This window comes from Micropterus salmoides, unplaced genomic scaffold (assembly GCF_014851395.1).
Source record: "Micropterus salmoides isolate LMB-PRFRI ecotype aquatic unplaced genomic scaffold, ASM1485139v1 Ms_hic_scaffold_12, whole genome shotgun sequence".
Lineage (NCBI taxonomy): Eukaryota > Metazoa > Chordata > Actinopteri > Centrarchiformes > Centrarchidae > Micropterus > Micropterus salmoides.
The window spans coordinates 15,180,763-15,195,769 of record NW_024040263.1 but is presented as its reverse complement, the minus strand read 5'-3'; the positions used below and the strand labels follow the sequence as shown (position 1 = coordinate 15,195,769).

Genomic DNA, 15,007 nt, shown 5'->3' with positions numbered 1-15,007 from the left:
ACTCAGCAGGTGCGCCTAGCGCACCCTGCCCTGGCGGTTTATGTAGGCCTGTTGTCAGTGCGGACCAGCACGTGCTGGTCCCGTAGCAGAGGGGAGAAATGTCAGATCACCTTCCACACCGTGAGGAGCTCCAGCACATTTATGTGGAGCGGCCTGCGGCCCTGCCACAGTCTCCCTGGCGCACACACTCCATCACCTGTTTTACTGTTAACATGCGAAAAGGTCCCACCATAGTCGCCCTGTTGAACAGTGACATTTTCAGGATGGGCCTCACACCGCCCGTCTTCTTCCTGACCTGGAAGTAGCGGGAGTAAAACCCCTGATTCTCCTGCCCAGGAGGAACCCTGGAGATGGCCTGTTTCTCCAGGAGCTCCTGGAGCTCCGCCTGAAGGGCTCCACAATCCCGGTGAAGGGGGGAGGGGGGGAGGCGAACTGCAGCCTGTGACCCCGGTGGATCAGGCTGTCCATACATCTGTCCATTGGGCAGGAAGCGAGCCACTCTGAGTAGCGCTTTGAAAGTGGTTGGATCTGCTGATGAGGTGCTCTGGTGGCCATGAAGAGAAGCCCCTCCCAGATACACTCGCAGGTCCACAGCAACTCCACCGCCCCAGCCGCCGTCCCGTGAGGGGCCTGCCTCAAAAGGGCGGGTCTGGCGAGGGAGAGACGTGAGCGCCGGCATGCCCCGCCCCTGCGGGAGGGAGCGCCTCCCTGCATGGGGGGCATGCTTGAGTCAATCCGATGGCAAGGTGCGGCCGCCGGGGGGGGGGCAAGCCAGTACTTGGTCCACTGGGGCCCTCCCAAGTGGCGGTGCGCGGGCCGCATCGAGAGAGACCTTCACACCTGGACAGAGGGATCTGCATGGGTGTCCCCCTCTGCGTGGTGGGGGGGGCTGCGCGAGGCCTCCCAGATACACTTGCGAGTCCACAGCCATTCCGCGACCCTAACACCCTCGGGGAAAAGGAGGCGGAGGCGGACAAGGTCGCCTCGAGGTCCACATAAGGTGGGGCTTCCACGCTCGTGGGCTCATAGCCATGCCGCTCCCCTGGAGGGGCAGAGGCAGGCGACCGGGAAGGGAGTCTGCTTGTGACCGCGGAGCCAGAAAGCGTGACGGCCACCTGGCCGGCCGCAGCTGTACCAAGTAATGCAGGAGAAACGAGCTGAGCGGATCTTTACTGACCGAGTAGCTTCCACACACGCTACATTTTCCAAAGCATTTCTGAAGGATCAGTAAGTGACGCCACCGCAACACATGGACCTGTATGTGCAGCGGAGGAGCTTCCGGTGACATCATGTACCGATCCTTGGGCTGATGTCTACGACTTCAATATTATGAAGCTGCAGTACTGGAGGCTGCAGTTTCAGGACTGCAGCAATCCTGGGACTGCAGTTCTTGTTGTGGTGGCAGCCCGGCTGACCGTGAGTGTCCTGTTTATTTTTCCTTTTTTCCTACCATTCTGTTTTCCCCTGTGTTTTGCCTGCCTCTCTGTGTCTCCTCCTCTCCCCCTGCGTGTGCTCTCCACCTCTCTCTGCTCCTGAGCCCAGCTGACTATCCACACCTGCACCTCATCAGCAGCCTCCTCTGCCTGCCTCCATCTCCGCCAGTATCAACCCTGGTTCTCCACACAATCTCCTCTTGATTGTTGTTCCTACTCAGGCCTCTGTGATTCCTGCAACATCTCTGTTCTCTGTTGTCCCAGTGATTAACCCTGTCTGTCTGTCTGCCTTTCCCCAGGTTCGCTCACCTCCGTCCATCGTCGTGTCAGCTGGGCTCGCCTACCTGCCCTCTCCCCTCAGGCGTCTTCCACGGCATCATCGCGGCTCCCCCCTCGCTCCTTGCCAATCAACCCTGGTTCTCCACACAATCTCCGCTTGATTGTTGTTGCTCCTTACCTGGTGCTAATTTAAAAGCCTCCAAACCAAAACCTCTACAAATGAACAATAACAAATGATTTGACACTGAATGCAAAAACCTAAGGAAAACTTTAAGGAAATTATCAAATGAAAAGTAGCATATAGGGAACCAAATAACCACAACATACGCTGTCAATATGAGGCCACTCTGAAACAATACAAGTACACCACAGCAAGAACCAGCTCAGAATTGAGGAATCCTTAGGGTCCAACCAGTTCTGGGAGCAACCTAAACAAAACCCAGCAGGATGAATTGGTGATCCAAGATGGAAATACTTGGATTAATCACTTTAATGAATTATACAGTAATATTACAAAAAATGATGATCAGCACAAGATATTCAGGAAATGCAAAAATCTGGAGGCGGTGATAAAAAACAAACAAACCCTCTAGATTATCCAGTAACAGAACAAGAATTAACAGAAGTCATCCAGTCCCTGAAAGGAAAAAAGGCTTGTGGTATTGATGGAATCCTCAATGAAATGATCAAATACTCAGACCATAAAATCAGACTGGCTATACTAAAACTATTCAGTACTATTTTATCAACTGGAACTTTTCCAGACATCTGGAACAAAGGTTTAATAACCCCAATTCATAAATCTGGAGATAAATATTATCCAAATTATTACAGGGGAACATGTGTATCCAGTAACCTGGGAAAAATATTCTGCAACATCATTAATAAACGACTTGTCAACATTCTCAATGACCACAATATTCTGCATGAATGCCAAATTGGTTCTTTGCCGCACTTAAAATCAGTTAACCCCTAGACATACCATCACAAAGCCCTAACATACCAGGAGCTGAAATCAGAGAACAGTCCCCTCAGCCAGCTGGTCCTGAGGCTCTCTGCAGAAACAAGTCCGCAACAGCCTCAGGACAGCAACACCAACTCAAGCAGACCAAACCAAATTATCAACAAGCAAAAAGAATAGGAAAGAAAGGACCAAAACACAAAGTAAATTACAATGTTATCTGACCCTAAAACAAGAATTCACACCTGCTGGTGCTTATTATTATGAGAGAGAGACAGACTCGCATCACAATGACATGGTCTGTCAACATATGAAAAGTAAAAACGTAACTGAATCCTGTCCAATCTCTTGCAATGTATAACTTTATACTGTTGAAATTAATATGACATACTGAAAAAGTCATGATAACATGACTAAACATTGACTATCTTGTTCGTAAACAATGGCTCAAGAACTTGTCATTCTGATGGCACTGACATGTTCAATGATTGCTTTTGAGAGATAGACTAAGGATTTTGAGCAAGTTATGGCCTTTTGCAGGTGCTGCATGTTCGATATGTTTTGAGAAATGCACTCACTGTTTTGCAAATGTTAGGGATGATTCGAGAAATGTACCAAAGTGTTATGAGACAGGACAGACCCAAACGCAACGCTCAGTGGGAAGGAGGTTTATTGAGGGTTTACAGAGGGGCTAGGGAAGAGGAGATGGGGGTGAGGTGGACGCCTGGGGACGTGGACACGGAGGACCGAGGAGCAGGCGTGGCGCAGGCAGTGAGGCGAGGGCGCCGTGGAGGAAGCCCGAGAGGAGAGGACCGCAGGACGAGCCCAGCCGACAGAAAGGAGGACGAGGGTGAGTGAACCTGGGACGGAAAGCAGAGGGAAAGAGTTAACATAGGAAACAACGGGGGGCTGGAAAACTGAGATCACTTCTGAGGTTTAACCAGAGATTGAGAGGTTGGCACCAGTTTGGGAGCAACGACGATCAAGCAAAGATGGTGTGGAGAACCGGGGTTGATATACTTGCTGAGATGAGATTGATAATTGGCAGGTGTGGCAAGCTGGGGAGGTTGCTGACGAGGTGCAGGTGCGGGTTGTTGGCTGGGCTCAGGAGCGGAGGAGAACACAGAGAGGCAGGCAGAGCAAGACAATGGGAGAAATAAAACGAAAAAGAAAACAAACAGGACACTCACCGTCGGCCGGGCTGTCCCCACAACACCAAAGTGAGTGAGAAAAACTGTATTATAGCTTTTCCTCCCATCATGTTTTTATTGTCTTTTACTTTGTCTCTCCCTTTCTTTGTGTGTGTGTGTGTGTGTGTGGGGTGTGTGTGTGTGTGTGTGTGTGTGTGAGTGTGTGCGTGCAGGGGTTGGGGTGGCATTTATTGTTTTTATTTTTAGTGTGAAGCACTTTGCGTTACATGACTTTTGCACAAAAATACAATTACAGATGGATTGATATATAACAGAATATACAGACAATAACACAAAACAAACCCAGATAAAAAGATCTGGGTTTGGTATTTTGTATAAGGTTTTTAATTTAATAAAACATTTTTCCTTCCTTTTTTAGAGGGAGTATTGTATGTGTTTGCATGCATGAATGAAAGTGTGTTGTGTAAGTATGTAGGAATGTGCAAGGGAGAGGAAAAATAAATAAGTAATGATTATAAATGTTATAAATAAACAAACATGGGAAAGATAATTATACTATGCTTAAAGGCATGCATATGAATGTAATACACATACTTAAGGACTTTTTGATTCTAGCAACCACAAAAACCTGGATGACATTACACAACATCTGAAATTGTCCTCCTGCCGTCTTGATATTCAGCCAACAGGCTTTTTCAAAAATGTTTCTAATTGCATGGACTCAGATGTTCAACAAATTGTCAACATGTCTCTTCTCTCAGGTTTATTCCCACAGGCCCTGACAACTGCAGTCATCTAACAAAGAGCAATCTAGACACATCATTAATGAGCCCATTTCAAGCATCCAGTTTTTAAGAAAAATCATTTAAAAAGCAATTTTTCAACATTAAAAACTTCTTGCTACTAACTGATGTCTTCGAGTCAGGATTTCAACCACACCACAACACTAAGACTGCTCCTGTTAATGTCTTCAGTCACATCCAGTTAAAGTTCAGTCTTAGTATTATTTGATCTCAGTGCTGCATTTGACAGTGTCGACCACAACATATCACTAGATCGACTGAAAAACTGGATGTGACTTTCTGGCACAGTACTAAACTGATCTGAATCCTATTTAAAGGACAGGCTACTTTGCATCTACAGGTGCTGGTCATATAATTAGAATATCAAAAAGTTGATTTATTTCAGTAATTCCATTCAAAAAGTTAAACTTGGATATTATATTCATTCATTACACACAGACTGATATTTCAAATGTTTATTTCATTTAGTTGTGATGATTAAAACTGATGAAACTAATGAAAATCCCAAATTCAGTATCTCTGAAAATTAGAAGATTACTTAAGACCAATACAAAAAAAGAATTTTTAGAAATGTTGGCCAACTGAAAAGTATGAGCATGTACAGCACTTAATACTTAGTTGGGGCTCCTTTTGCCTGAATTACTGCAGCAATGCGGTGTGGCATGGAGTCGATCAGTCTGTGGCACTGCTCAGGTGTTATGAGAGCCCAGGTTGCTCTGATAGTGGCCTTCAGCTCTTCTGCATTGTTGGGTCTGGCGTATCGCATCTTATCACAATACCCCATAGATTTTCTGTAGGGTTAAGGTCAGGCGAGTTTGCTGGCCAATTAAGAACAGGGATACCATGGTCCTTAAACCAGGTACTGGTAGCTTTGGCACTGTGTGCAGGTGCCAAGTCCTATTGAAAATGAAATCTGCATCTCCATAAAGTTGGTCAGCAGCAGGAAGCATGAAGTGCTCTAAAACTTCCTGATAGACGGCTGCATTGACCGTGGACCAACACCAGCAGATGACATGGCACCCCAAACCATCACTGACTGTGGAAACTTTACACTGGACTTCAAGCAACGTGGATTCTGTGCCTCTCCTCTCTTCCTCCAGACTCTGGGACCTTGATTTCCAAAGGAAATGCAAAATTTACTTTCATCAGAGAACATAACTTTGGACCACTCAGCAGCAGTCCTGTCCTTTTTGTCTTTAGCCCAGGTGAGACGCTTCTGACGCTGTGCCTTGTTCAAGAGTGGCTTGAAACAAGGAATGCGACAGCTGAAACCCATGTCTTGCATACGTCTGTGTGTGGTGGTTCTTGAAGCACTGACTCCAGCTGCAGTCCACTCTTTGTGAATCTCCCCCACATTTTTGAATGGGTTTTGTTTCACAATCCTCTCCAGGGTGCGGTTATCCCTATTGCTTGTACACTTTTTTCTACCACATCTTTTCCTTCCCTTCACCTCTCTATTAATGTGCTTTGACACAGAGCTCTGTGAACAGCCAGCCTCTTTAGCAATGACCTTTTGTGTCTTGCCCTCCTTGTGCAAGGTGTCAATGGTCGTCTTTTGGACTGCTGTCAAGTCAGCAGTCTTCCCCCATGATTGTGTAGCCTACAGAACTAGACTGAGAGACCATTTAAAGGCCTTTGCAGGTGTTTTGAGTTAATTAGCTGATTAGAGTGTGGCACCAGGTGTCTTCAATATTGAACCTCTTCACAATATTCTAAGAGATACTGATTTTGGGGTTTTCATTAGTTGTCAGTTATAATCATCAAAATTAAAAGGAATGAACACTTGAAATATATCACTCTCTGTGGAATGACTGTATACATTATACAAGTTTCACTTTTTGAATGGAATTACTGAAATAAATCAACTTTTTGATGATATTCTAATTATATGACCAGCACCTGTATGGGTAATTACACACTAGAGCTGACAAAAATGACCTGTGAAGTTCCCACAGGTGACCGACAGACAGAGTGAGCGAGCAAGCTTCCATACCAGACAAACTGTGTCATGTATTGTTGGACTTCATCAATAGACCTTTTGATATCTCACAGTAGAAGAAGCACAGGTGCAAATAATACGCTTAATGATGGCTGAATTCCATTTAGCTGCTTCACTTTCAGGGTCGCTGGGATTTTTCATGCTGACTCACTGACACACTGTCAGGACTTACTGGGGCTCTTGAATAAAACAGTCATTAACACATAACTCAAAATGTCTTCAGGCCTGCAGGTTTTAAATTTGCAGATACGCTATTTTGCCAATAATATATTAAATAATTTAATGTTTTGGGGGGTTGCTTAGTTTTATCAAAACAATACATTTTAAATGTGGTCTTCCTGATGAACTAGAGCTAAGAAGCCAAAGCAAGTGTCATGCTGGAGCAGGATAAACACCAGAAACGTTTTACATACAGGCAACCCAGAAGTTGTTCAAATTAATACTCATAACTGATCTTTAAAGCATTAGAAAGTTCTTTATAACTTAATAAAATTAGTTACAATGTAGAAAATGTAACTTTTTAGAAAGTAGTAACAATTTGTTTGTTAATTAATCATAGCTTTTGTTAGTCAATATGCATTGTGCTTTAAAGAACAATTATGTATAATTTGTTTTAGCTTATCAAATGCATATTGAACTCCAAAATATAGCTGAGTCAAGTTTAAGTTTATTTGTCATTTAAACTAAAAAAATATGCAAAATATTTGTTTTCTTCATAAAACTGTAACAAAAAAGTGTATGTGTGCAATAAAACATGCTGGAGAAGGAATCCTGTGCATTTTGCATCAACCGCGTTCCAGTTTATCCACTCGCCGGCTGTTTTCGCAGATCTCACAGTGCACGGATAAGTCCAGCACACTATTGTCTGCCTCTCAAGGCGGTCGTGCATGTTAGCATGCACACACACAGTTGAGCCGGAGGAGAGCCGGTTTGGAACACGGCCCTTAATCAAGGCACGAAGCAGCAGCAGCCAGAGCAGCTGTCATGTGAATCAGCTGGACGAACAAGGAAGAGGATAAACAACAACACCAACCCGTCATTTGAAATCAAGGTAAATTACTGTGTACTTTCGTGGACAAGACATGTGATGTTCCAGCGAAAATTGTTCATGCTTGCTAGCATTGTACCAGTTTATCAGAAAGCGGTGTGCATTTCGTGACTCCTGTGCAGAATTAGCCAAGCTATCAACAGCTAACCGTTAGCTTTGCAAACCAAAGAAGTTGCCACGCTCTCATTCCAATGGTCATCTCGCACGGTGTGCTTTGTCATTGTTTGTCTATTGCTAAACTTGTACGACGCCGACAAATGATGTATACATTAACGTTACATAAATATCAATCTTAATCACACAAAGTCATACAGCGAAGTAGCTACGGGCCTATCTGCAGCCACCTTGCGAGGGGCATTTAAACCCCACTGACTCGTAGATTAAGAAGTTAGCTAATGTGGTAGCTAGGTTAGCTTAATAGTTAACGTTATATATGCTTTCCATTTCCTAACTGCCCAACCACACTATCCCCAAGTACTTTCGAGTCAGCACGCATGAACACATATCACATTTTAGTACCCACTGAGTCTACCATCTAAATATAAGTTAGCTAGTCAGCTGAGCTAGCGTGCTACGCTATTTGTCAGCCATTACTTTGCATCATAACAAAACGTAGGCTAGTCGGCTAGTTAGCTGGCTTGGCAGACAACAAAGATAAAGCCACACACGCTCATGCAGTAATACAAGCGAATCTACAATTCAGCCGAGGCTTATTTGACCTAGGAGTTTAACAGGTTTGTTTTAATAAATAATACGACAAATATACTCGATTAAGGTCACCCACGGTTTGAATTGATTGTTTTAGTATTTGAATGAACAAAGAGTCAGGTTGTAAACACATTGTGTCTAAACACTGTAACATATTTTTATTAAACTTGTTTCAGCCTGCAATTGCCTGTTACATAATCGGGACGCACGCCATTGTAATGGGATTTTCACTGTTGCAAGTATAAAGAAATATTAGGTTGAGAATCCCAATAGCTTCACTCGGGGAGGCATGACCCTTTGTCTGAATGCACAGTAAAGTCAGAGTTGGGAGTGGGATGGGTGGATGGGACAAAATTTTTGAGAAGGGGTTGTTGGCATCAGCAGGGATCAAATCGACATTTGTTGAATCTCTACCTCCATCTGGTGGTCACCAACACACAAACCAACTGCCTCCAACTCCAGCTACCCACCTGTAATTTACATCTAGTGGGTACAGATTTTGTAATGGCCAATATAAAATGTGTTTTGGACGAAATAAAGACACTTCCTCTATAAATTAATAAACACATTGTGTAATAGCATGAATCAACAAATCACTGCAGCAGATGCAAAAAAAGTAAAATTAATGATTAAATGTAGGTAGTTTAAAACGGACCTAATTTTTTAAACTGGTTTTCTCATTAACTTTGCTTTAATTCTGCCATATATCACCCCAAAGAAGACAATATTAACATAATATGAACACACTTGATAAATTAATCACCATAAAGTTAAAAACACAAACAAATTTTGCTTAATTTAAGTACTTTTCAGAATAGACTGTTTACACTTATAAAGTAATGATTAATTTACCTAACCCAATATCTGTCACCAAAACAAATTTAAATGCCAATTCTAAAATGTAAGTTTTAAGCACATTGTTGTAATTTTTTCTCCCTCTTTGTTGTTGTTTTCAGGTTATATCTGGTGAGGCAGCAGGATGGCGGGAGCAGAGGTGTTCACCCCTGCAAACCCCACCTGCAAGATTATGACCTTCAGGCCCACCATGGAAGAGTTCAATGACTTCAACCAGTACCTGGCTTATATGGAGTCTCAGGGTGCACACCGTGCTGGCCTGGCTAAGGTAGGTAGTGTTTTCAGTCTCAACTTGGACAAAGTTTTCACCTCCAACAAAAGTAGCTTCTCTAGCTCTGTGAAATTTGAGAACTATGTAATGGATCAGAGTGAAGAACTTCGTTATGACCATTAAGTTTCCTCTCTTGAGGGCCTACAGATTGATGACTGTTGCAAAGTGTAATTATATGCCAGAAGTCAGAGAAAAGAAAGACAAAGAAAAGCAAAGAAGACATTCAGACATATCAAAATAAGCAATTAATCGGCTAGTGGCTCTTCAGCAGTTAAATGACAATCTATTTGTACAAGGTCATTCTCTTCTTGTTTTATGTTCAACAGCAATCATTTCCTCCTCTGTTTGTACCTCAGGTGATTCCTCCTAAAGGCTGGAAGCCTCGTCGTACCTATGACGACATAGATGATCTGATGATTGATGCTCCCATCCAGCAGATGGTGGCTGGCCAGTCGGGGCTCTTCACTCAATACAACATCCAGAAGAAGCCTCTTAGTGTGCAGGAGTTCAGGCGATTAGCTAATAGTGACATGTGAGTATTATGGAGTATTTCATTGTTTTCAGTGCCTTATTGGTTATATTACAGAGGTGCTTACATTCACACAAACATTACATTCTGGAGCTGCCACAGTAAAAATCTTACTTTTTTCATTCACAAGGTATGTGGTATATTATTATTTACAAATATATTTTAGAATACAAAATAATCTCTAGAAGATGATTTGGTTACTTGGCAAACTGGCTGATAGAAATAGAGAGATACTTACCATTACATCACTATATGTGCGGGTGTGTTTTGTCGATTTATCATCCTGGATACAGTATATTGTATTTTACTGCTAACCTTACATGTAATCTTATATAAACAAAAGAAAAAGTGAGAAATTGAAGAAGGGCAAAGAAATGAACAGCAGTTAAGACCATAGTTAATGTGTTAATTTGCAGAGCTACAGTTTTCTAAATCCCTCATTTGGTTGAACCTGGAGTTGGATGAGTTGTTTAAGTTTAAGGTTATAACATGTACCTGATGTGTATTATGTGCTAAGGTTTTGATTGTGAGGTTACAGATGGCCATTTTGTTGTACCAAATGTAATGTCTTTCTCCTCCACAGGTACTGTACACCTCGCTACCTGAATTATGAGGATCTTGAGAGGAAATATTGGAAGAACCTCACTTTTGTCTCACCCATATATGGTGCTGATGTCAGTGGCAGCCTTTATGATGAGGTGGATGGCTTTTCTTCCTCTTTTATGTGGTTTCTCTCAGTTTGCGTTCCCCTATTTCACCTGTTATTCAATCTCCATATATTTAGTTTCTAGTTAAGCCTTCACTCAATTCTTTACAGGTTGATCCAAGTCTGAACTGATATTTTTTTAAATGTTCCTTTTATAATGTAGGGCTACATTAAAATCAGTAAAGCAATGTAGATGTTTTGATAGGGAAATGAATTGAATGTGTCCTTCACTGCAGCCTTTCTTTGTTTGTTAAATGTTTTATAGTGTTCTCTGTAGTTGCTGCAAAGTAGGGCTGCACTTAATGATTATATTTTGATCGATTAATCCAACAAATAATATATTCAAAATAAATATAAAAATTGTATGTCCTTAATATAGTTACACATAAAGCACATTAGATTAACTATAATAATGGCATGTTTTAAAACATGTCCTAATGTAGTAGTAGTAGTAGTAATAATAGTAAACCCTATTTGTCAGATGTCGGATCAGCAAAATACTGGGCCTCAAATTCAAAAGGATTGCTGTGACAGATTAATTTAATCACTGTATGTTAACCCTTTCCCTAAACTGGAGAGTCAGTATATTTACTTAAGTACTTTACATAAAACTTAAAATGATTATGAAATTGATTTGTTTCATCACTAGAGTTATAATGCAGCATGCACTCAAATGTGGCCCTTAAAGTAAACCGTAATTATAAAATATCAAATCGTTACCTGACACATAGTATAGCGTTACGTTTCCAATAACAGCAGTGGTGCAGAAATCACTTTTAATATGGGGTTGATGAAGAAACATTTTGAAAATACATTTTATTTGACTACTACTAACAGAAACATGTTCCTCATGTTGATAACCCTAATAAATCATGCTTGTGTGGAGGGGGAAAAGTAAACAGGATTTGCGGCGGTCTTGCTTCCGTTGCCGACTTGCCAGGAAGCCTGAACAATCTTTCTTCATCCACAGCTTGAATATAATAGACTACTGAAGCTGAAATCTAGTTTTCAGTCCTAAGCAACATTTCCCAACAGTAGCACATTAGGGGCATGGTATTCTTGACATTTGTAACTTAAATGAGGTTTTCACCCGAGTGGCATTGCTTGCATTGATCACTGGCTCCCACTATCACAGTGTGGATGTTATTAATTGAAACTACTGACTTAGGGTACATTTGACAGTTGGCCCACCTGGAACATGGTGAGTTACTTTATAAAGCTGATGCTGATTTGATTTAAAAACGCCATACTGGAACTGGGACACCAGTCTGTAGGATCAATGTGGGGCATCCCAAAACCTAATCTAACTTCTGTTTCTAATGTCTTAGGATGTGGAGGAGTGGAACATTGGCCACCTGAACTCCATCTTGGATGTTATTGAGGAAGACTGTGGTGTTTCTATCCAGGGGGTTAATACTCCATATCTCTACTTTGGCATGTGGAAGACCACCTTCTCCTGGCACACTGAAGATATGGACCTGTACAGCATCAACTACCTGCACTTTGGAGAGCCCAAGTCCTGGTTAGTGTGGGACAGATTTAGGTGCAGGGGGTAGATGTGTATATAAAAAAAAAAAGGAACAATTGTGCAACATAATGCAATCCAATACACCAACACCACAATATACAGACTGAAACATTATCACTATGTCACAAAATCAACAGTATTACAGTGTTTTCCCTAGGTTGGAGTTGTAGCAGCGGAGGTGAAGCAATTTTTTTATGTGCGTATAGGGATGCAACAAATACAGATTTTTTCAGTACGATTATAGTCAGAGGAATAATCACAGATACATGATATCACAATTATGTTAATTTCACTAGTAATGACTTAAGTTGATTTTTAATATTTAAATATAGCTGCTAGCGGCAATGATCGGGATCCAAGCAAGTCACGAAAAACGCAACATTTGACATTTTCAAAGGAGAAGAACAGACGCAGATGACTTAAGACATTAAAGTGATGAAAGAATTTGGTTTTTAATGTAATTGCAGAAACGCAAACTTGATTTTTTTCATCATCACCTTAAAATCGGAGAGTGTCATTATATGTTGACTACTGGGTGAAATGTTCAACCCACCTGCGACATTTTGTGTTTCCAAGATTTTAAGTTTAAGCTGCACACTTTTAAGCAGATAAAAATAAGTCTAAAATGTACTATGATCTGACCACCCCCATTGTCAGCAAGTCTTACAGACTGAGCTACTGGTGAGAGTCTGTTACCCCTCACCGTCTCACATGTGGAGGTAGTGACGTCACATGTGCCTGCCACGGATATTTTTGTCACTTAAAACTTAAAACGCTTACAACTGTCAAGATATTTGTGAGAAAATTCTGCTGGTTTTGGGTGTGGTGTTAATTATTTTGGTGGCATTTGATCTAAAACTGATTTAAAAAGAAAATATAGTTCATACTGTACAAGTTATGACAAGATACTGAATATCAGTGCAGACTCACAGTTTGACCGATCTGAAAACCCTTTGAAACACTTGATATCGGCCATCTGGAGAACGACTCTGTCAAGTTTGGTAGCGTTTGAAGAAAGACTTGTGGAGATATAGATGTCAATTGAATTAGCATATTCTGAAAAATATAGAGTGACTGACTTCTGAATTGACCATAGGTTGCAGTGAGGCAAACATTTGTCACAAATCAGTGGATGTGCTCAAAAAGTTTCAGCTCTCTAGGATGATTTTCTTAGATTTTTTGAAGTTAGTAATGAGAAATGTCTAGAAATCCACATTTCTTGTAGTAAGCCATGCCCACTTTGCGCAGTCAAATTTTATACTTCAACTGAGTAGTGACCTGAGATCGTACAAACCGAATTTCGTATGAATCCATCCAGCGAATTACGAGAGATAAACATTTTTGCAAGTGTAGCGCCCCTGAGTGGAAAAATCCCAGGACTGCTCAGTGAAGCTCGGGCCGAGCATCTGAGAAGACGCGTCAACAAAAATCTATGAAAATATAACAGATTGACGTATCAAAATTCTTTTAACTTTTGATCAGCGACGTCCATGGATGATCCTGCCAAAGTTTCAGGTCGATTGGCGAAACCGTCTGGGATGAGTTCGCAAAAATAGGTTTTAGAGAAAAGTGATAAAAAGTCGTATGGATTTGACATTTTTAGAGCAGAAGACCATTGGAGCAAAGATGCAGATGAATCCAGAGATTAAAATAATGAAAGAAGTTCGACTCTAAACAAAGCCGTTTTTGAGATAATTGCAAAAACGCAAAGTTGATTGTTATAACACCACTATGAGGTCTATGAGGGCCATTTTTTTGCCTGAGTAGTGGGTGGAATTTGCCTGTGTGCCAATTTTGGCGAGTTTTCGTCCAGCAGTTTCTGCTGCCCTAACACTTTTAGCGGAGAAAAAGAAGAAAGGCAGAAGAAGAATCAGAACCAATAGGGCTCCAGCAGCTTCGCTGCTTGGATCCCTAATTACATTAACATGTATATTTCTATAATATGTAAGTAGTATTAATATAAGATGAATATTAAATTAATTTATCCCCCAGGGGAAATTTTTATTAAGGAGGGTAATAAACTAAACTGTCATCTTACTGTCATCAACTCTCATCCATGAAAATGATTTTGAGAAATTAAGATAAGAAAAGATAAGAAAACCTTTTTGTCCTACAGTGGGGAAATTGCGGTAAGATACATGAGACATACATGAGACATGCATGAGACATCTCTCATGCATTGTTATTAATAACTGAAATGCAGTTAATTGATATAGTCCTGATGTTATGTTAGTCTTTTACACCTGGCAACATTTTCTCAGCACAGACAGGAGGCAGGATGTAACGTTAAATGTTCAGTGACTGAAGGTCTTGAGAGGACTACACCATTTGCACTGCGCGGAAGCAGTTTTGTCCCTCTACCGCAGTTTAGCCAGTGTACAGTAGTAGCCTCCATGTCTCTGATAAGCACGGCACTTTAAGGTGGTGCACTGCTTGTGCAACGTTTTTTTTTCATTTTGTGCAAGTTGCAACAGTTTTGTTTTGTGCAACAGAAACACTTGGTGTAGCGGAGCCTTTACAATTAACTGTGATGTTTTAAAGCGCAGTTAATAGTGAAATCGCTGCATCTCTATGCATGTAGTTTGTCTGAATATAAAATCCCAACACAACATGTCTCAGCAGTATTGCTCTTGTGTCCATGAGCATGCGATGCACATTAGAATAGCTTAAAATTTCAGTGTTCTCCTATAGTTTTATGTGAGCTTTAGATGAATGTTTTGGTGGTGGTCGTGGTTG

General features: G+C 41.5%; 1 protein-coding gene across 6 annotated transcripts in view; it reads left to right on the top strand.

The window, feature by feature from the left end:
* Positions 1-7,410: 7,410 nt before the first annotated feature.
* The window catches only part of kdm4c (lysine (K)-specific demethylase 4C), a 30,652-nt gene continuing 23,055 nt past the window's right edge, over positions 7,411-15,007 (top strand). For 2 of the 6 annotated variants that reach the window (XM_038713575.1, XM_038713572.1), the window contains exons 1-5: positions 7,411-7,677; positions 9,339-9,505; positions 9,865-10,040; positions 10,621-10,735; positions 12,072-12,265. In XM_038713575.1, coding sequence (XP_038569503.1) covers positions 9,362-9,505; positions 9,865-10,040; positions 10,621-10,735; positions 12,072-12,265 — 629 coding nt within the window. In that variant the 5' untranslated portion in view covers positions 7,411-7,677; positions 9,339-9,361. The remainder of the gene's footprint in view (positions 7,678-9,338; positions 9,506-9,864; positions 10,041-10,620; positions 10,736-12,071; positions 12,266-15,007) is intronic. The other 4 variants (XM_038713574.1, XM_038713573.1, XM_038713570.1 and 1 more) reach the window with 3 other exon arrangements.